Here is a 23104-nt window from a genome sequence, read left to right as displayed (position 1 = left end):
TAGTTAACTTCTTCAAAGGAGAAGGTGTCAGCACCATTTTCCAATTGAACATGATGCCTCACATCTTTCCAAAATGAGTCAGTGCAAACACAGCTGCATAGTGAGACATGACTTTCTCCCATCTCTCCCTCCAGAACCTTCTTACATAAATTATATATACATCACATTTTTATACATATTTATGTTTATGCAGAGTGCCTATTTCTCCCTTGCTAATACTTTCTACATTACCATCTCCAGCCACAATCTAACTTTCTCCTATTTTTCTGGTATGTTCCTTCCTTCTTCTATCCATTACCCCCTTAAAACATTTCCTCCTCTTTTACTTGACAACATTTGGTTAAGTCAATCCCTCCACTCTTGCATCTCACACCCTGGGACTCTGTAACCCCTCATTTGGTACTGACTAATTCATCACCTCCCTGATTTCTCCTTAGTTTAACAACATTTCATTAATTACTACTTTGGCTATATTTCCATGGTCTTCCCTCTAATAATGCAATTTGTTGTGGTTGATAATTTTCCCTGCAGGTCAACAAATCTCTAAATATTTTAATTTAGTTCCTACATATCTTCCAAGGACCTTTACACCCTTTCTCCTACAGTGGTAAAATCTAGATATTATTTTACCACATACTGCATGCACAAAATGCTTAGGTCCTCTCCCTGTATTCTCCTCTGCCACCTTGTCTGGCCCTCACCTATTCCATTTAATATCTTCTGCTGTGCCCTCCCTTTTCCATGCAAAAATGCCATGCTCTGACATGCCCACTGAGAATAACTTTCTGTTCATGCAGCCTACCATTACTATAGAAACCGCTGTCTAAATATTATAGACGCATCACTCTGGAACATTCCATTTCTTCCAAAACTGCTATCTTCTGATATTTTATTATTATATTGTTTCAGTTTTCCTAATTTTTATTTAATTTTAAATTCTTATCTTACCCATGCAAAAATTGTCTACTCTATATACAAATGACAGAGGTAATCCAGAGGGCTCGAGTGAATAAAGACACCTTCAGAACACTCTCCCATCTAACTGCATAACTGTATTAACTACTGGAAACTTCAACAAGGTATCTTTATTCATTACACAGGGAGGGTATCAGCAAGACAGTCTCCTAAATCTGCTAGCTAAAGTGATTTTATCTGGACTAATCTTTTATGCTCTGTCCATATATACAGATGGTTACATTCTAGTGTCTGTCTTAAGCTACATGAAACTACAGACTCCTCATACACCGGACGGGTCCATTGCTCGTGTACTGTTTTGACAGCTTTTATATTTATGAGGGAGGTTTTTGCTTCACCTCATAGCCTTGATACAGAGAACCTTGTTCCCACCCTCTCCTAACACAACATTCAAATAATTTGTTAAACTGATTAAAACAAATACATTAACCATTCCAAAAGGTTGCCATTAGTCATTGCAGCTCACATCTCATTAATAGCGATACATTCATACTTTGACTGTTCCAAGTGGCTGAAATAGACATCTTGCTCACAAACTCCTTGTCTGAAGCAATACTACCATACTACTAAAACAATACTACTATACTACTGAAACAATACTACTATACTACTAAAACAATACTACTATACTACTGAAACAATACTGCTATACTACTAAAACAATACTACTGTACCACTAAAACAGTACTACCATACTAATAAAATGGGGCAATAAAATGAAAAACATAGAGGAAGAGAAAGAAAGGAAGGAAGGAAAAGAATCCTTGTTGCTTGCATGCATATTGTGCCGGAACTATAGCGATCATGTTGAGCAGCTTTCTCCTTGTTCTTTATACGTCCCATAACTTTTCACAACTCTGGACTGTGCTGCATTGTTTACAGTACAGAGACTGCATTGTTTCTGCCCTGTCTATCTGAATTCTGTTCTTTTGAAGACTGGGAAGATTTTCTTGATTTCTAGCATATCTGCTGTGGATGCTCACCTCTCTGCACTAATTCATGTTGCTCATTTCTGTCCGTCTCCTGTTCTAATCATCTCTTATCCTGTAACAATTTCAGTGCAGCCTCTGGATCATCAAAAGACTTTACTTCTTGGGGGAAAAAATACATTAATGACTGCTGGGTACAATAATCTAAATCGGTATCCAAATAGCTTACATAGCCTCTGTACAATAGAAGGAATGCCATTCTTTTTCTCCTTGTAGCTGCTGAGAAATCATGTTCCACAAATATCCTGAATTCCCATTAAAGCAGACACATTCCTGGTTTCCACAGATAAGAAAGCAATCTGTCTTTGAGGTTGTAGGAAGTGAACCGCATTAAAATTGCTCTCATTATATAGGAGGGATTGAAGGATCAGATGACATAAATATAGCTGCAAGTATAGAAATCTCCTGGAACAACCTCCTGGAGCAACCTCATATCTATCAGAATCTGATGCAGGAATGGTTAAGGAGAGGTGAATTTAATCCAAAAGATGAAAAGTCAATATTGGTGGCCCAGGATAATGGACTACATACACGTTGGTTTACAAAGTTCATTGGACATGTAGGAGAAACAGACAAAGGCAGATTCTGTAAAACAGAACTAGAAACAGTCACACAGCTTGTTGCTAGGTGTGATAAACAAATGGTAGAGGGCCTGTATACTGAAAGGTATAACAATGTGGCAAGACTACTGCACTGGGAACTGTGCAAATATTATAATACTGAAGTAGCTGAGAAACATTGGAAACATGAGCCACAAAGCATTACAGAGAATGATGAATTTTATCACATGAGATCACCCATTACCAATAGTTCAAAAATAGACGCAAGAAAACCACATATGGTTGTTCATGGAAAAAAATGACAAAAGTAGCATTGATCATTAAAATTGGTACACCCAGTGATTATTGTGTCTTACATACATAGAAATTCAAAGTCATAAAATAATTGGATTTACAGACAGAAATGAGGCCAATGTGTTAGACAGATACCCAGATTCTTCCAACAGTACTAAGAACAATGGGTCTCATAAAAAAGAATTTACAGTGGTATTTAGATATGCTGCCGAAACATTTAACTTCATATGAATTGCAGAAGAAGTCAGTTCTGGCACATTGCAGCTGCTGTGAAGAGCTTATTTGCTAACATCAAAGACTAAAACAATATCAGTTTCACAAACTTTAATCATACTTTGACTTAGGGATGGGGTCCATGATGGTATTAGAAGCCCAAAACACTTGGAGAAATTAAAACTTAGAGAATTCTTGTTGGATTCCAGGCAGTCCTATCTGCTTGCACAATCTCTTTACAGGTTTCATTCATGAGTCCACTTTGTTAGAAGATTGACCATGAATGCTTTACAGTCATTGCCCTCAATAGTTTGAGGAAGACCACTGATCCTGATGTTCTTTCTCCTATATCAGTCTTAATGGGCAGTTATAATTGTCTGGATATAGTCCAGTCTAACTTTTGACAATACTATTTTTGCTTTTAACAAATCATTCTCCTTAATCATATTTTGCAGCTGTTCTGTATATTCATTTACAGCTTCTGTAACTTTGTTAGTAGCCCTGTCTATATCTCCCATATAATCTTTGAACTTGATAAAGATTTTTTTAAATCTCCATAAAAACATCTTAGAGCATAACTTTTTCCTACTGCCTGGTTCATCTACAATAGTTTTAGCTGTCTTACCATGAACCAAGCTATCTTGCTGTGAGTTTTATCCATTGGTTAATGCATTTGTTTGCTTACTGTTTTACCTCCTTTAGTAACAACTTATTTTTTTTCTTGTCATACATTTCAATTATGCTGTAGTATATAATGCTCACTACAACAGGTATAATAGCCTGCTGTCTAGCTGTGACTGTGTGTTCTGCTATGTTTAGAGGACTGTAACACTTTTTCACCCTGATTACACATCTGTATTAACTGTGGGGTTTTTTTCTAAGTATAATATTAACTGTAGCAGCATTTTAAAGCTAGATTTTGTGTAGCATTGCATTTGTACTACTGTGCTAGAGTGAATGTAGATGTGATCGTCTTAACAGTTTGTGTTTATATTGTTTGAGTTTCTCTTTCTGTCCTCTCTAAAATACCTCCATCTATCTTTTGTGTGCTAAATACCATATTTGGTAACAATTTTTATTATTATTTGTTTCTCTCATCAGCTATCAGCCAAGTTTGTCTTTTTCCTCTCCATACTGACAGCATACTGTTAAGTCCTGCATGCTGCATTAAACGGTTGCAACGAAACTCGCTCATCACACAGCTCTGTTCTCTTACCTTGCAGTGTCTCTTTATCTGCAAAGTATGTTGGCTTAGTTTTTACATTTTACAATATACTTATTTAAGGCATTATCTACTGTACTCTCTAGCAAATTGGTATGCTGTAAGGTAGCTTGGCAGCAAGGAACCCCCCCCCCCATTTCTTAATAGACTGCCTGTTAGTTTCAACAAACTTATGTGTATTAAATGCTAGACTCCTTGTCCTGTTTTTAAGATATTTCTTACCCAGCCTGCTCTAAGATAATTCTTACCTGATAGTACTACACAACAAAACCTCTTTTTCTTACTATTAACAGTACATAGCCTTATTCTGTTAGAGTTTACTGATTATTTCTGGACTGTGCTTGACTCTGGGCTTGGATCCCCCACTCCGTTCACCCTCGCTCCACTCGGGCTCACTTCGCTCCCCTCCCGCCCCATTCCCACCCACCCCACATATCATGCCCTTTATAGCTAACTACTTTGCACCTCACACAACAGACACCCACCCCTTCCTATCTTTCACTCCATAATAGTCTATACCTCAACCATCTTGTTGCTACAACACAATATTCTAACTTCACCCACCCTACTGGTGCTAGCTGGTATACACTATTATCTCCTATCTAATAGATGTATAAACTATACCCCCGTGCATTTTGTTAACTAAAAACACCCTACAATATGTATTCCTCGAACAGTAAAATCTATGCATTTCTAACTACATCCATCCTATTACTGTGTCTCCTACTCCTCCTCCTTACACTCACATCACTTAAAATCCACTTACACTCCAAAAATACCTCCCCTACAAACCCAAATTGCTGTAGCCACATAAATAATCACCAAACCCTCTCCATTTTTCCATCTATCTTCTCATTAAATACTCCCTTACCAAAAATACACTTACCTAACACCCAACTCACCCCTACCAAACACAAAACCAAATACTACACTCCCACTGCTAATATGGTCAAACTCATCTACCTCCACAAAAACATTCTCTTAGCTGGAGACATTCATCCCAACCCTGGTCCAACACACCCCACTGCTAGCGCCCCTAACCCCAAACATCTTTCCTTCTATCCAATAAACACTAGGTGTATTCTGAACAAAGTAAGTGAACTACATGCTTGAATCTCCCACCATACTCCAGATATCCTTGTTCTGACTGAAACCTGGTAGAAATCCCAACGCCAAGACATAGAGATCTTGCCCTCCGGTTATAGCATACACCATCTAGATAGACCAAAAAGGAAAGGTGGAGGCATTGCTATCCTACACTCTAACCACCTTACCATTTCTAACTGTACTTTTACATCCCAAGCCTTCTCCCCAGTCAAAATTTTATCTGTAAACCTAAATATTAATAGCCATTCCACTATCACCATTGTAGCAATTTACATTCCACCAGGTGATATCATCCCCCTACTGGAAAATATGCTTGCTCATATCTCTCAACACATCCCAAATGAAACTATCATTCTTGGGGTTGTCAACATTAACTGGCTATCTCTCTCCTCTCAAAACTCCTCATAACACCTTAATCTCTATGGCTTTACTCAACTCATCTCTGATCCCACTTATTTCAATGATTCCCATACAGGCTCATCTCTCCTTGACTGGATTTTTGTCTCACACCCTCCCAAATGCCATAACCCTCAAACATTACCAAATTCCCTAAGTAATCATTGCCCAACAAAAATACTCAGATACACAATCAATCAAACTAAACCTCAAAGGTTTAACAAACGCCAAAAACTAACAAACTTTAATCCTGAAACTCTCAGATCTTTATTATCAAAAGTGAACTGGAATCCCTTAAAACTACTCCCCTTGGATGAAGCTGTCCACTTTTTTAACTCCACTTTCCTTAGTATTTTAAATTTTCTGGCACCCCTTAGAACAGTCTGCATAAAGTCTAACATATCCCCATGGTTGACCATAAACACTCATGCACTACTAAAAAAAAAAAAAAGACAGAGCATGGAAAATTTGGACTAAAACTAAACATCAACCAGACCTCCAGAAATATAAAGAACTTAGAAATCTTGCCAAAAGTCACATAAATAAAGATAAGAAAAACTTCTATAATAATCCATCTTCTACCTTTAAATCCAACTCTAAAACGTTCTGCCACTCTGTAAATCAAATACCACACCCAGGTGCACTAGTCTTCTCTAACCCTTATCCTGACAAGGAAACTGCCTCCATATTCAACAACTACTTTATAGACTCAATATCCCAATTACTAAATCAAGACACAAACCGTTCCACCAACAATAATAGACCTAATAGCTCAAACTCTTTTATCAGTAGTAACCCTACCACTACCTTCTCCCTCAAACCTGTCTCCACTAACTATATTAAAACTCTACTATCTAAATTAAAACCTTGCTCCATATCCATATACAACATTCCCTCCGCATTCCTTCAGGCTGCTGCTGATGTTCTTGCTTTCCCAGTTTCTATTCTAATAAACCTCTCTATCACAGAATCCACATTCCATTCCATCTTGAAGCAATTTTACACCCTTCCAATACACAAAGGAGGAAACTCCATAGATGTAACTAATTTTAGACCCATAGCCATACTCTCACCACTATCCAAAATTCTGAAAAAATGTATACACAATCAAATCTTACACAACCTTCTGTAAGAAAACCTACTCACACCTACCCAACATGGCTTTTGTCCCATGCACAGCACTACTACAGCTCTCCTGTCTTTCATGAACTCTGTATCACTAGCTAGAGACAGTAACAAACTTATTTCCTGTCTCTCCATTGACCTCTCTAAAGCCTTTGATGCGGTCTCTCATAAACTCCTTCTCCTTAAACTAGCAAACTTACACTTTTCTCCATCCACCATATCTTGGTTTAACATCTATCTCTCTGATAGACTCCAATCAGTCAAATGGCTCTCCGCTTTCTCCCCTCTTCTTCCTGTTTAAACGGGTGTTCTACAAGGCTCCATCCTTAAGCAACTCCTTTTTAACATCTTTACCAAACTTCTCTTCCTGTCCTGGATCCTCACTGATAAAATACACAGATGATTCTACACTTATCAGTATTGCCGAACCACCAACTCAACTAAAATCACACACACAGTCCTCTTTTAACTCTGTAGAAAACTGGCTATCTGAAAATCAACTTATCCTTAATCCAAAGAAAACCAAATTACTACTCTTTCTCCCTAAAACCCTTAACTACATAAAGTCTTCCTTCTCCATACTGTCACAAAATAATACTCAAATACAGGTGGACACCAGTACAAAACTCTTAGGTGTTACTATTGATAATAGACTAGCCTTTGATTTACACGTCAATAATTGTATCCAAAAAACACATCTCAAGCTAGGTCTCATCTATAAAAACAAAAAGTATCTTACCAAAACAGCAAAACTAACCTTTTCAAATGCCTACCTCTTACTCACTTTACTCTATAGCTCCCAAATTCTCATCAGCCTCAACACTGGACTACTAAACAAGTTAGAAACAACTTATAACAGGATTGCCAGATTTGCTGCCCAAACTTCTTACAAGTCCCATCACTGTCTCTCACTAAAAGAACTAAACTGGATAGAATTACCTAACCTGCTTCAGTATAATCAGTTTCAGATTATTCACTCCATTCTCTACAAACCCTCTTTCTGTCCAACTATCTCATCTGTAATCTTTCATTATCTACCCATTAGATTAGTCCCCTGTTCTGAACTAGGCCTACTAAAAATCTACAAACCATGGACCAAAATGGGTCACCTAGTCTATAGCTTTAATCCTTCCAAGGGCTGGAATAGCCTACCACTAGATATAAGATCCCTTGAACATCCCAATCAATTCAAAACCGCTACAAAAAATACCTTCATGAAAAATGGATTTGCCAATGTAATTATCCCCCATAAACACTCCCCTATAACCTTCTACTTCCCTTCTCTCTTCCTTCCTTTCAATAAACAAACTTACTACTTTATCTTCTCCTCTTGCTACATCACTGTACAAACATAACTAGTAAAATATTTCAGCTATGTAACTAGTCCACTATTATGTATATAATATGTAATTATGAATGTATCCCTCTGATGAATGCATTTCTATATGTATTTCACTTGCCACAGTGTAATGTATGACACTGTAATGCAGTAATGTGTGGTACTGATGAATGTATTCTATATGTATTCAATATGTTATATTTCTATTTTTCTGTTGGACCTTTTCTCCTCGTGTCTCCACTGAAAACGGCAATTGTAGCCCAGTCGGACAAACTCGGTCAACAAATATAAAATAAAATGAATAAATAAATGTTTTTCTTCACCTATCTGCATGTCTGGCAAGTTCCTACAGCTGACTTCTGTCTCTCAGTGAAGAGGACTTCTAAACACATCTAAATATTCTTTTAGACACTAAGGCTCTCAGTTTGTGTATTTATTCTTTACTGTAACTTTCTTGCCCTTTGTAGAACTTCTTAGCTACTCTACCAGTCTTTGATACTTATAAATTTAAATTATGGACAGAGACACAAGATGCATCTTTACCCTGTTTGTACCATACTGGAAGTCTGAGAAACCTTTCTTGACTCATTTTTTGGTATTTTTTTCAGTAAGAGTCAATGAATGAGATTAAAACTAGTTGGTTTCTCATTACCATTAGGCATTCTCTGTGAGAGCACAACACGTATGCTATCAAGTTAAGCATCACAAAAAAGGATCAACTGTATCAGCTGAATACTGAATAGGTACTTCAGTAGCTAGTAACACGGCTTTTGATTTTTGGAATTCTAATCTCTGAATCTTCCCCATGTCCATAGCACATGTGTGTGACAAATAGTGCAAAGGACTCTTAGACTGTAGGAAACATTTTACTAAACAGTTGGCTTCTGTTCAACAAGCATTAAAACAGGTAACACTTTTTGGTTTGCATTTGTAATGTAAATGTCATTAAACAAACTGTTCCACTCTTTCATTGTATTATCCCAACGGTTTGGGTTTTTTATCCAGTCAAGGTACCTACAACTAACATTTTCTTCTTTTATTTTGTCCTGTTTAGGTTGCTACAAAAGCTATTTTATTTTATGTATTTATTTTGTTAACATGAGTAGAACACTGATAAAATGGGCCATTTTCAGGTCCAGCATGTGCTTACACCCACCAAAAATTAAAAAAAAAAAATAATCATCATACAGTATGACAAAGAATACAAAAAGGGAACAGAAACATTAATTTACAACAGACAATACATGAATAGAAAAATAATTGACAAAGTTATGAAGTTAAACATATGAATAGTAGATAGTGAAAATCATAGCTGTGAATAGCAAGGTTAAATAAAATGTAGATGATAAGGAAATAATTATTTACACTAGAAGCAGTTTATCCTGTTTTACTAAATGCAATCTATACAGCTAAGAGAAGAGAAAGGGACAAAAACATATGGACTATGGAATTATGGGGGAGGTTAAAGGAAATGGAAATAGATGCGTGTGCTCTACTAGTGGGAAATAGTTAATGTTAATAGTTCTTTTATTTCTTGTCACCAAAAATGAAAGTTTTATACTCTGAAAGCAGACGTCTAAATACAAGAACAACATTTTGTAGGAGAACAGCAGCAGTATCGAACAATCATACATAGTCTAGAATAGAAGAACCTTCCAGATACATTGATGAGAGAGAGTTTAAAAACATCTTCAGCTGGAAATGAATGCACCTCATAGCAGAGTTTTACTTTTCACAATGTGTACCAGCTAACATTTAATACTCAAGATACTACAACAACACTGTTGTGTCATGGTTGTGGTAATTACAAAAGCACATAACAGCCCTAAGCACTTTCCAACTTACAAATATACTGCAACAGGGGTGTTTTGTGCTGTCCCATTCACTATGCCACCTAGTTATGTATTATTCTGTGATGTCATAGTTCATGCAGTTCCTAAAGAATGTGTGGTATTAGACATATAACAGGACAGACTTGCATGGTACAGCAAACTTGAAAATATGAAAATACAAAAAATATGGATTTTTTTCAGACCAAGGTACAATTCTGTTGGGGCTTGTTATAAGTTATGGGGAATGTATGGGAGGCTGAAGGGTTTTTGGCCCACTATAGAAGAATAACTTTTTGTATTTCTACATTATTGAGATTGGCATACTGTAGGACTCCATTGTATGGTACATCTGTACAAATCTTTGCAAAATATATAAAGTATTACTAATTAAAAGGATCACAGACCATAGGAAATCACCAGGCTAGACAGCTATTTATTTATTTATTTGGTTGGTTGGTTGGTTTAAATGCCAAGTGAGTAATGTACAAAAAGGCTTTCTGTAACAGTTATGCATGTCGCATCCTGTGTTAGATATATGTGAGTATTTGTACTTGTTCTGTGGATACTTGTTCATGTACATTTCAAATGAAGAGGCAAACATGCATGCGTTACTGTAAGATGTTGTCTAAATAGCTGACATGAAGGTTCCTGAGTTATGCCTGGGGGTTCTCTTTTAAGTCCTAATAAGAAACCCCTCAAGAGCTGCTGCATATATAAAGGAGAGTTTTTCAATACTTGTTCCACTTTCCTTGCTATTATTTGTTTTTGAAGGGGAACCCTTTAACTTACCACTGAATCAGGAGCTTTGGACAAGCAGAGGGCTAACACCAAGGTGATCTGCTCTTGTTCAGTGAATAGCTGCATAGCTGGAGTTTTCTGTCCCACATGCAGGGGTTTAATAAATTAAATTAGCACATTGCATTGAAGTATTGAGTATTAAAGGGTAGAGAAAGTTTGCATTAAGAGGTAAAGAGAGTTTTCTGGCCTACATTCTGGGGTTAAATAATCTAAAGTACCATAATTATTGATGGTATCAGGTATTAAAAAGTAAAGAGAATTTTCTGACTACATGATGGGGTGAATAATCTAATGTAGAATATTGCATTGATGGGATCAACTATTAAAAAGTCAGAGAATTTTCAAACCCACATTCTGGTGTTTAATAATCTATAATCTAAAGTACCATATCTTATTGATGGTATCAGTTATTAAAACATACAGAGAGTTTTCTGACTCGCACGCTAGGGTTAAATAATCCTAAAGTAGCATAACATATTGATGGTATCAGTTATTAAAACATACAGAGAGTTTTCTGACTCACATGCTAGGGTTAAACAATCCTAAAGTAGCATAACATACTGATGGTATCGGATATTAAAAGGTACAGAGAGTTTTCTGAACCATATGTTGGGATTTAATAAACTAAAGTAACATATCGTATTGATGAGATCAGGTATTAAAAGGTATAGAGAGTGTTCTAACCCCCATGCTGGGACTAAATAATTTAAGGTACCATATCGTATTAATGGTATCAAATATTTTCTGGCCCTTTACTGGATATGAAAAAGTCAGCTGTAATGCTCATGAGTAATGATGGGAAAGGGGAAATTACTGGCAGCTTCTAGCCTGTCCAAATGTCAAGTATTTAGCAACAATAGGCAGGTAGACTGCAACTGAGATATTTTCACTGATTTGTCTTTTACGCTGTTGGATAATATTAACATGTTTTTACTACACCGCGAAAATTGTTTATTTCTGTCTCAGACAAAATCACAGCACTGCAGATGATGTGCTTGCCCTATGTCCCTGCCCTGATTTCCAGCACTGTATGTCTCCTAATTTAGTATGTCATTATCCTGAAGAGAGTAATGTTTGGTTTTGTCTGAAAGCAAAGATATGCCAGAATCTCCTGAGTTAAGCTACAGGCCTTACAAGACTAAGGAGGTTAGAGGGTTCCCTGCATGGATTTTTATGTGGTAAAGGAAACCAGGAACCCTGAACTGAGATTCGAAGCATATGAGATACATGGTGGCAATGCCCATCTGTTGTGGCATATTCTTTATCCTGGGGACCTGGGGTCAGCCATCTTTCATAAGATAGGCTCACTATATGAGCCAGTTTGCTATATGTTCATAAAGTAGAGAAACAGAATTTGCTAATGGGTTTGTGTGTCAAATAAAAAGACTGCAAAAAGTTGTATGTGTTTTTATGACTTTCAAATGCACTATATTATTGTAACCTACAGAGTCTTGTATCAGCTACTACCTGTTTCTCTAACATTGTGGTTATGTTTATACCTGTTGTAAATAAGCAAAAAAAACATAAATGAACTGGTTAACTGAATAATCAGCCAACTTACTTTTTAGCAAAATTCTGCAGGTGTAAATAGAGACCTGCTGGGTTCTGTCCCTGAAAGGATATGGAAGAACTTGGCAAGTGTTTTGTGGCATTTTTAAACCTTTGATGTATATTAGTTAAAGTATCATGACCTCAGAGTTGCTATTTAAAGTTAAGAGGTACAGGTGTGAAGCCTTCATATGGGGACATATCCACCACGTTTTAACTTAATTTTGTTGAGTTTTGGTCAAATAATTTCAGCAAATCAGTTTACACCTTTACCACAGATCCTTTCCAACAAATGTAACAAGTGTATATAACTACTGGTCACACACAACAATTGGTGAGATATATTTAGGCTAAAATATAGTCAAACGTACCTTCAGTGGAAATGCTATTCCCTCAAATAAGCAAACCACTTGGAAAAGGAAAAGGCTTTCTTTTTCTGATCAGTTAAAAAAAACACATAAACCACTATCTTGCAGATATAATCTTTCTACACAGTACTATTGTTAGGGAAAGGGTGTTCAGTACCCTAATGGGTAAGTTAGAGTTAGGGGAAGGAGTAGGGTTAGGTTTAGCACACATGAATAAGGATGGGCAGTGGTGTGAAGCCCTTCAGCCTACCCTTACTCATGTGTGTTAACCCTAGCCCTACCTCTGCCCTTAACCCCCATCCCTATACAATAGGGTAGTAAACACTCTTTCTTTAACAGTTCCATTAAACAAGACTCACATACACACACACACACACACACACACACACACACACACACACACACACACACACACACACACGCACACACACACACACACACAAGCACACATGCTTCAAACACACCAGTGCCTTCATATACCATAGGTTCATAGGTTCATAGGTTCACCTGTCTCCGTCCATAGGCTTTACTCTAACCATAACCCACAAACAATCAGGTATACACACTCAATCCCAATGCTGAAACTTTCATAACAAATTAAAGTGTCAGCATTACTACCCACTCCTACTTTCTTAACAGTCAACATTTCACAATTTGACTATTCTGCACTTGACAAAGTATGTATTTGAACAATTCGACAACTGGAAATTCTTTCTACAAATGGAAAGTTTGACCAAATGTACTGAAACATATAATAAATATCTGGCAATTTATATTAGATGATGAGCTTAATTAGCAGATTATAAGCAAGTTATAAATGGGTATGAATTATGATTTTTTTTTTACATGCAGTGGTGTTAATCCAATTTACACAAGAAGTACTGCTTTGTGGAAGAATTGGTAAAGGTCTCCACATTACTTTATCATTTATATGATTGTTCATGGGTTCTGTTTTTACCACCCCCTTTATCTAAGATAAATAAAAATGTCCATGTTACATAGCTTTTCATTGCTGTCCTTGACAGTTCAGGTATGTTGCACACAAGACGGGAACAGCTAATACACATACAAAGTCAGTAATACCCGTAAAGGTATGGTAGTTATGAGCATGTAACTTCAGTGGATAATGATGGAGTTTGAGTAGTGTGTGGCCTTGCTTTGACACATTAAACATTCATACATTGACAGGTCTAACATAAATAAAAATTGCAAGTCCTAAAGCAGTTTTGATATGCATTTACTAGAAAGTAATGTTCAGTTGTGATGTTTGTGCTGTTTGCTTACATGTGTGTGTGTGTGTGTGTGTGTGTGTGTGTGTGTGTGTGTGTACATATATAAATTTGTGTATAGATATGCCAGCAGAGCTTACAATACCCTAATTCTGTATGCAGGATTTTGATGACTGTATGCACAGCAGCTGTGTTTAACAAAACAGCCAATATGATTACGTAGTTAATTGAATATTTTGCAATGGTTCCAAAAGGCAGCCGTGAGACACCACTAAGCTCCAGACCAGCTATGAATTCCTACTGTGTCTGCTAGTAAGAGGTTTAACAAAACATGAGCAATACAGTGAGCCTGTGAATTGCTAAGGAGGAGGGAGCCTTATCATGAACTCTCAGCCCTCCTGTGCTGGCAAACTGATTACTTGCCTGATATTTCTTAAAAGTGACCAGAGAACTCTGGCTGAATGTAAAAAAGTATAGACAGAACAACATTAGTAGGATCCAGCTGTTAATGTAGATAGGGCAGGAAGGGATTTTGTTCATTCTGTACCTATATAAATTCATAAAAAGTGAAACAAACCTTGGAGAAATTTATAAGAATAAAAAAGGCACCACCCATACGGAAGCCTCCCCACCATGGTTCATTGGACAAGTGAGGAAGAATTTGCCATTACTTCTATATGGGGGAATGTGGACGTTCACGAGGAAGGGCATGACACTTTGACAAGGTAAACAGTGCTTTTTTATTTAATTCTTTTCATTGTTGCAGATATTCATAAGCAATTATGTTTGAATGAATGGATGTTTCCTGCACACTAATATCTAAACTGAGGGTCAGAAACTCACGAGTGGTGTTGTTACTACAAGCATGCCCTGGTATAAGGACACAGGTATAATAATCCCATGCAGAAGCCAGCAAAGTATATATATATATATATATATATATATATATATATATATATATATACTTCAGGCTATACTATCAGTTTATGTGCTTTGTGTACTGCCTGTATAATGTTTAGCTCTATATATCCAGTGAGTGTCAGTAACATTGGAAAGCTGAATTTTATTTATATCCAATATATCAAATAATATGGTTTATTAATGTCTGATTAATGTACTCCTCTACTAAATATGACTCCTAAATTTAAAAGGGGTCAAAGCACTACACCCATTTGCATTTTGGACGGGGGGGGGGGGGGGGCAAGAAGAAACTAATAAGTATATCCCTAGTTTGACACTGTACTTTAAATAATTAGAGAATAAAACAGTACAAATAAAATGGATCACTTTCATTTTCTGCTAACATTTTCAGTTGCTAGGTTTTAGTTTATTTTATGATTAAATTATTATTGATACTTTCAGAAACCAGCTGCAGTCATCATAAAGAAATAAAAGAGATGTGATTTTCTTTTATGTAAGCTTTCAAGTTTCATATCTGCATTGTGGCGCATAGCCAAGGGCTGGTAAAAAGGTTATTCTACCTGTACAGGATTCTGTAATATGAAGAAACACCCCTTTTTCTCTTACTGAAACTTGTTTCTTTGAATAGCTGCACTTCTGTTTTGCTGTAAATAAGGACTGTATGAGGGCTTCATTTCTACTTATTGCTTTGTGTTTCCATGTATCATCATTTTTTAGCAGCTGTGCTTTTTCTTTGACTTCACAGGCTCATGGTCGTATATCCTTGGACAAAGAAGTACTTTTCTTCATTTGGAAACCTGAGCACTACAAGTACTATAGCATCAAATGACCGGGTGCAGGCCCACGGTGCGAAAGTCTTGACTGCTATTGGTGATGCGCTCGTAGATCTGCCCAACATCAAACAGAATCTGACAGATCTCAGTCGTCTCCATTCAGAAATACTCCATGTAGATCCAGAAAATTTTAGGGTATGTTCACACAAAGCCATATTGTGTAGTGCAACAGGAATGCAGCTATGAATATGGACTCACACTGTCATTGGGAATGTACATTGATATTTTAAGTTTTACTTACATTCCAGGAGAGGCCTTAGGCAAATCTTTTTCCGTGTCTTGATTCAGTGCATGAGAAAAAAATTAATTAAATACACTTGCCTTGTTTAAAATCATACAGTGGCAGCACAAGGGGTGGGAGGTTGGCATAATGGTTAAGGTGTTTACCTTACATACCCAAGGTGCAGCGTTCGATTCTCACATGGGGTAATTGGCTAGGCTTTAAAATGGCCCACAAGGGCAATTAGCCTAGTAATCTGCAGTGGTGGTGCTGCAGTAGTGTTGTCGCCTCACAGTAAGACATTGTCCTGTTCAATTCTCAGCTAAAGCATCTTCTGTGTGGAGACATGCGTGAATGGGTGTACCTTCATTGAAGGCTGTGCATCAGAGCTGGCAACTTGGTATGTAAAAATCTACTGCCAATCATTAGCGGACCAGAGTTCTGCTGTGGCAACCCCTAACTGGAAAAAGCTGAAAGATACAACAACAACAACTAATCTATGAAGTATAAAAAAGTTCAAAATGATTTATAATTCTGTCTAACAAAAGTATAACAAGCAAGAATCACATATTCAATTACAAAAATAAGTTGTTTAATGTGAAGGAAATTATGGAGGCTGAAATATTCATTAGTTGAAACAACAAAGATCTTTGTATATTTTAACATTTCAAAATGAAAGCATAAATGACAATGAATAATTGTATCACTAGTCTACATACTTCCTGGAAAACAGTTGTCAGTTTACCTGATAAATATCTTGACTGAACTAAATTGAAAAGAATACATGTGAGCACATGCAAGTTGACTAGGCATTCTCCCTAAACAGCTTTTTAAATCTTCTAAATAGGTCTGGTGTTCTGTGATATAGAAAAACATTTAAGTCCTGTTCTGACTGCATGCAGTTTCCTATTTTTTTGTCCTCAGAGCTGTAGCTCCCTGATGTGACATATTGCTTTGGAAAAGCTGGCCCTTGAGACAAAAGCTGAGAGAATTCCTGTGGTTAAATGTCCGAGAGCACACCGGGTCTATATCTATGCCACAAATTGCATTCTGACTGTGTGTGTGTGTGTGTGTGTGTGTGTGTGTGTGTGTGTGTGTGTGTGTGTGTGTGTGTGTGTGTGTGTGTGTGTCTGTGAAATATGCAAAAATCCAGTATTCACCAAACAGAACTGACACGTGCACTAAGCTGGAGAAACTGCTATGAATCAGGGCCTGTATATGAGAACAGAAAGGGACACAACTGCATGTATCAATTCCATGGGAACTGAAGGGATGAAACAGGAAACAAATCAAGTCTGTGAAGAAGGCTGCAGTGTGACCACAGCTCTTGGCCCAGTTTAAAAGTGCATAAATTACATGCAGAAATGCAACAGGACCCTGTTAAAGCACAAGTCATTCACAAATGTAAGCAACATTGAAAGGCAGAAATAAAACTAGAGGATGCACTGTACACAGTAAAGAAAATCATACAAATTGGGACATACATGGTACAAGGTATGCATAACATATCATCTTCATTAGCACCACCTGCATGCATCACTCAAAGCCACACCTCCTAGGATGAGAAGGACAGTTATTTCAGTGTAATGATACAGATAGGATAGAGATAGTTCATTGTAAAGCAAAGAGTGCATGGTCTGAATGAACATCCATGAAAAAACTAGATTAAAAGAGCATGACACGGTACTGAAAGATGCAGGAAGAAGAGGGCATGATAAAATGTTTAGTACCACATTTAGAACAAGTAAGCTGAATATTTCAACAAAGAAATATCTAAAAGCCAGTCTGATACAAGATGGACAATTAGGGCAGATATGACAAAGCAATACATTTTCAGAAGGGTGGTGAGTAACTAGAACACCTTCCTGACAGGTAGGATGGTCAAAATTGCTGATTAAATTTAAGAATATATTTCACAGACATAAGGCCTTCCTTTCAAGCATTTTTTTTTTGTGGGGGGTAAACTGAAAGATAAATAAGGCCTGCAGCTAACATAATAAGTAATGGGCAAACTGGAGGGCAATGTGATACTTCACTGGTCTTAAACTCTGTTTTTTTTTTGTCCCTTTTCTCTTGTTACTGATGGGCACCGAGCACATCCTAATAATTACTCCAAGTTCCCCCTGGAGGTGATTTTTATTGTAGCAGCCTCCTATGTTTTGAGGTTTCTTCTACAGATCCCACCGTAAAACAAAGCTAAGCTATCTGAATCATTATGGCAGTGAAATTCATAAATGGAGAAAAATCACTAGATGTAGAAGACATCCACTTTTTCCATCCCTGATACCCCTGATGAGGATCTGTGTGCATGTTAAGTGCCATTAGGCAACCTGTCAGAGCATGCAGTGCACAATTTGTCCACCTGTGGTGCATGCATGGGTCAACTGAGGTGAGGTTTAATTGGTACAAACAGGCAATTGAATTTCTGAATGATAGCTCCAGTTACCATTGTCTTAAATGACCTCGTTTCTGCCATGTTGGTTTGTTGGTGCTGTTTGAGCTGACCGTTGTCAACATTTTCATTCAGAGGCTTTCAGCCAAGCGCAGCAGAATGATATGCAACTTTTCCATAAGTATAGGCTAAGCTTGATATCTTTCTCATCATATCTCCCCCGCAGGGAAGACAATCAGGGGCAATGCATTGTATTTACCACTTCCTGCAGAAATCACAGTCTCCAGATGTGCATTTTCTAAGTAATCCAAACTCTATCTGCAAATAAAATGAATAATGTATATCAGGTTTCCATTTGCTTCTTTCTGTATAAGTGACTGTCTCCGGGTGAATATTTTCTAATTGCTGTAAGAAGTGTTTTTGAATAAACCTAAATAATATGCATCTTAATGCTGTTTTTGTTTGTTCTCCAACAGCTTCTTGGGCAGTGTTTAGTTATTGTACTGGCAGCCAAATTCGGAGCTGAGAAGTTCAATGCTGATGTTCAAGCCGCCTGGCAGAAACTAATGGGTGTCATTGCAGCGGGTCTTTCCAAGCAGTATCATTAAACAACAGCAGTGCAGTAGTATGGGCATTCTTAAACACAATCAAGTAAGGTGTGCGAATAAATTGCTGCATTATCAGACAAATCAGTTCTCAGAGGCTAGTACTGAAGGCAGCGACATTCAGTGAGGGAGCCATCTATGAATAAAAATATACAAGGATGCTACACTACCTTTTATGATGCATTTGGCCTATTTTATTGCTGTCTGGACATTTACTAGGCCATGTTGTTATAAGAGCTATTTAGTACTTTTCCATTCTTAACTTGTTCATAGATGAGATATATGTTAATATCTGTTCATAGGTGTAATTAGAAAATAAAGTTCTTTATAAATACATTTATGTCTCGGCTATCATTATTCATAAATCACTACTTAATAAACATGTAATAAAATCATTAGACATAAAATAGTCAATGGAACATTGTTAGGCAAGTCAGAGCTTTGGTGTGTTGTGTCTACTCACTATCTGTTCCTGACTGAAAAGATGAATGCCTTCTCCATAACTGTTTTGAGGATACTTGACATAGTTTCTGATTAAGAAAAAAAGCATGATATGTTATGCATTTCATAAGAAAATGAAATACCTTAGCAATGTAAATACAAGGTGATGTGAAAGTCAGAAAGGATTATTTCATTCATATGCACCTTATACTAGTAACCCAGATTTGAACAATTATTTTGTTAAGCATATGGGTTACATAACCCAATCCAGTAGTACTGAAGAAGAGTTGGATGCACGAAAACTGAATAAAATATAAGTTGTACAGTATCATAACGTTAGTCATATGTGTTAAAATAATCAAAACTGCCAAACAGAGTGCTCAGTCCTTACCAGAGTACATACAAATCCCTTGGGCACATATGTCATGTAGTTTATTGGTTGTAATAGGGCACTAGGGGCACCATGTGGTTTGTAAGACATATAGGCTCTGTTCACCTGCCTAGGAGTGCTATCAAACCATGCACGAGAGCTTACATGTCTTACAAATCAAATACTTATTAAAAAGTCCCAAGACAAGGTTAATCTATTCATCCCATAGTTACTTCCCTAACTTTGGAAACAGTTCATGTTAGTCTAGTAAAGGCAATCCACTTTTATATTACTTACATTACTTCTGTACTGCAAAGAATTCTGCTCCAGCAACCATATTCTCACATAAACATTTTTTTTTAAAAAGTGTTAATATACCACCATTATTTACCATTGCTTTGCACTTTTCTAGTCTTATAAGTGGCCGCATGTACTCCTGTGAATTACCACACATCTGTAATAATTCACATGTACTCCTGTGAATTACCAAACATCTGTAATAATTCACATGTACTCCTGTGAATTACCACACATCTGTAATACCACAATTTGCTTGCATTTTTCAAACTCTTTAAATACTACTACTAACAACAGTTATAATTTGACAATTTACATGCCAGTAACATATTCAGAAAAAGTTTACTTGGACAATCTGTTTGACTAAATTGCCTTGCCTATGTTGTTTCATATGCCTCTGATAATAGCACCTGGCAGCTTTCTTATTCAGTTTATACAGTGAATTTGAAAATTTTGTTTTGTTTTTCCAGGTCACCAGGATCACACAAAACACCCTTTTTCCTTCTGAGGAGAGGCAGAGACTTGAACTTTGGATGGTCCCTTATTCTTAATGGGAGACCCCTTGAAGGAGTAAATGGATAGCTTGGGTGGCCTGGCCTTACACATTGAATTATTGTGGTTTGGAATTTGTCCATAACCTGCATCCCTATGGTCCTGGATTGATTTTTTTACTGGTACTCCACTCTTATTTAGTAGGTTTGGTCCAGTGGATTTCTATTCCTTCTTCAAAACATTGTTTGTTCATTTCCATGCCACTCTGTTTCTGCAAGCCCAATTTTTATCCTTGTGTGACATGACCTTTCCACAATAACTGACACTGGTTTTATAAAGTCATTCCTTTTAAAGTTTTTAAACATGTATTTTCTTAGTTGTCTTTATCTCTGATGAGGCCTCATTCCTCAGGAACAAAAATGCTCATCTGTCCATTGAGGGATTGACTACACGAGGATGTTTTCCCTTGTCTCAGACTGACTGTGGAGATTCCAGGAAGCAGATATGTAAGCATAACTCTCAACCTCTAAGAGCAAATTATCTAGACAAAGTCATAAATAATGGTGGACAAGTTCCCAAAAAAGGGAAAATCCGCGGTGGTGCAGCGGTAGCATTGTTGCCTCACAGCAAGAGGTTCTCCCGTTTGATTCTCGGCTAGAGTGCGGGGAGTGCATTCTGTGTGGAATCTGCATGTCCTCCCCATGGTTGGGTGGGCATTCGAAAGACATGCATAAATGGGCATGCCTTCATTGAAGGTTGGATGTCGAGCTGGCACCTTGGCGTTCGTGAAAATCTACTGCCAATCATTAGCGGACCGGAGTTCTGCTGTGGCGACCCCTAACCAGGAAAAGATGAAAGACTAGTAACAATAACAAATCTTATAAACTTAGAAAGTTGATTGAATGACAGGTTTTCCATTTTCCATTAGCATGACTTTTCTGAAGGGTATGAAGGCTAAAACTCAAATGCCTGTCATTATTTTCTGGCTTCCATCCGAAAAAAATTGCCTATCATTTGCCAAAACTAAAACAAAAATTTATGGGGAACAGACAATAAATATGAGGTAAAAATCTGGACATTCTGTGAAAATCTGGGCAGTTGAGAGGTATGGATGTAAGCTAGGCTTTGACACAGGCCTTGGCTGCTAGTGAGCTGGCGGGTGAGGGTCACTTTTCTTTCTTATCTTTGACTCTGATATCCTTCTAGAGGTTTGTGGAGCACATGGCCAAAAGAAGCATTTTCTTGCAATGGTCAAACACAGTATTCCCTAACTGACTTCCTCTACATGAAGAACACATTGGTCCCTTCACCAACATGCCCATTGAAATCTGCTCCAATCACCACTCTCTCACCCTTGGGTACAGTCATCACCACTTCATCCAATTCACTCCAAAATTTTTCTTTCTCATCCATTGCACACCCAACTTGTGGAGCATACGCACTAACAACATTCATCATTACATCATCAATTTCCAGCTTCATAAACATCACTCTATCCAACACTCTTTTCACCTCCAAAACACTATCAGCATACTGTTCCTTCAGAATAACTCCTATGCCATTTCTCCTCCCATCCACACCATGATAAAACAATTTGAACCCACCTCCGATACACCTAGCCTTACTCCCCTTCCATCTGGTCTCTTGCACACACAATATACCAACCTTCCTTCTGTCCATCATATCAGCTAGCTCTCTCCCTATACCAGTCATACTGCCAACAGACTAAGGTACTATATTGCTAGTGCCTTACCACAGTGGAAACATCATGTAATCAGCACTGTTCCATGAAGAGCACCCAAATGGTCAACAGCCTCTGCTAACAGAAAGTTAGGATGGGCTGAACAGCTTTGAACTGTTACTCTACCCTTCATGGTTTATAAGAGATAAATGATCCCTGTATCCTCACAGGTAAAATGTATGCTTCTCAGTGGGTAGATCACTAAGTGTTGTACACTGCCTGTAACACCATGATGCTCTCCTAGGACTACTTACCCCATTGAAGGATGTGGACTATTGTTGAGAAACTGGGGTTAACTGGGGTATCTAACAGAGTTTTCCCTTCTAAATGCTCTGTTTTTACCAACACCGACCATTTACGTATAGATAATAGCATTTTTGTTACATGCCATCTGTGCAGACTCTGAGTACATCAATCTATTTATCTTTCTCACACAAAACACAGTATTTCTTGTTGTTTATTTACAATAACCCTCCGGTCCTTGATCTACTATGAAGCCTGTGGCCAACTTTATGTGCATGTGCACATTGACTAGCTACGACCCGGTCTGAGTGGTGGCTCACTTTATTTTCCTTCCACCCAATCAACATCCATATTTGCAACAGTATATATTTGCATAATACCATACTCTGTAGATTTCAAATGTTTGTCTTGATTCTGAACTTTGTATTTTCCTATCTGGCCCAGGTCATGGTTGAAAACGCTCCTTGGACTAGTTCACTTACTCACTTACTCATTTAAATAAAAAAATTATTAATTTGTTAAAGAGTAAGTGAAATGATCACTTTGAGTCATAA

The 23104-nt window shown here is 37.3% G+C and overlaps 1 protein-coding gene across 1 annotated transcript; it reads left to right on the top strand.

Annotated features, from left to right (window-relative positions):
• Positions 1-14280: 14280 nt before the first annotated feature.
• On the top strand, positions 14281-19302 carry LOC122816567 (hemoglobin subunit beta-2-like). The gene is made up of 3 exons (XM_044089430.1): positions 14281-14720; positions 15662-15884; positions 18838-19302. The coding sequence occupies exons 1-3, from the start codon at positions 14629-14631 to the stop codon at positions 18967-18969; spliced, it is 447 nt and encodes a 148-aa protein (XP_043945365.1). The 5' UTR covers positions 14281-14628; the 3' UTR covers positions 18970-19302.
• The last annotated feature ends 3802 nt before the right edge of the window (positions 19303-23104 follow it).

The sequence above is a fragment of the Protopterus annectens genome, chromosome 12.part0, assembly GCF_019279795.1.
Source record: "Protopterus annectens isolate FY-2018-M chromosome 12.part0, PAN1.0, whole genome shotgun sequence".
NCBI classification, from domain to species: domain Eukaryota; kingdom Metazoa; phylum Chordata; order Ceratodontiformes; family Protopteridae; genus Protopterus; species Protopterus annectens.
The sequence above is the reverse complement of the archived record's forward strand: the minus strand, read 5'-3'. Positions and strand labels throughout refer to the sequence as shown.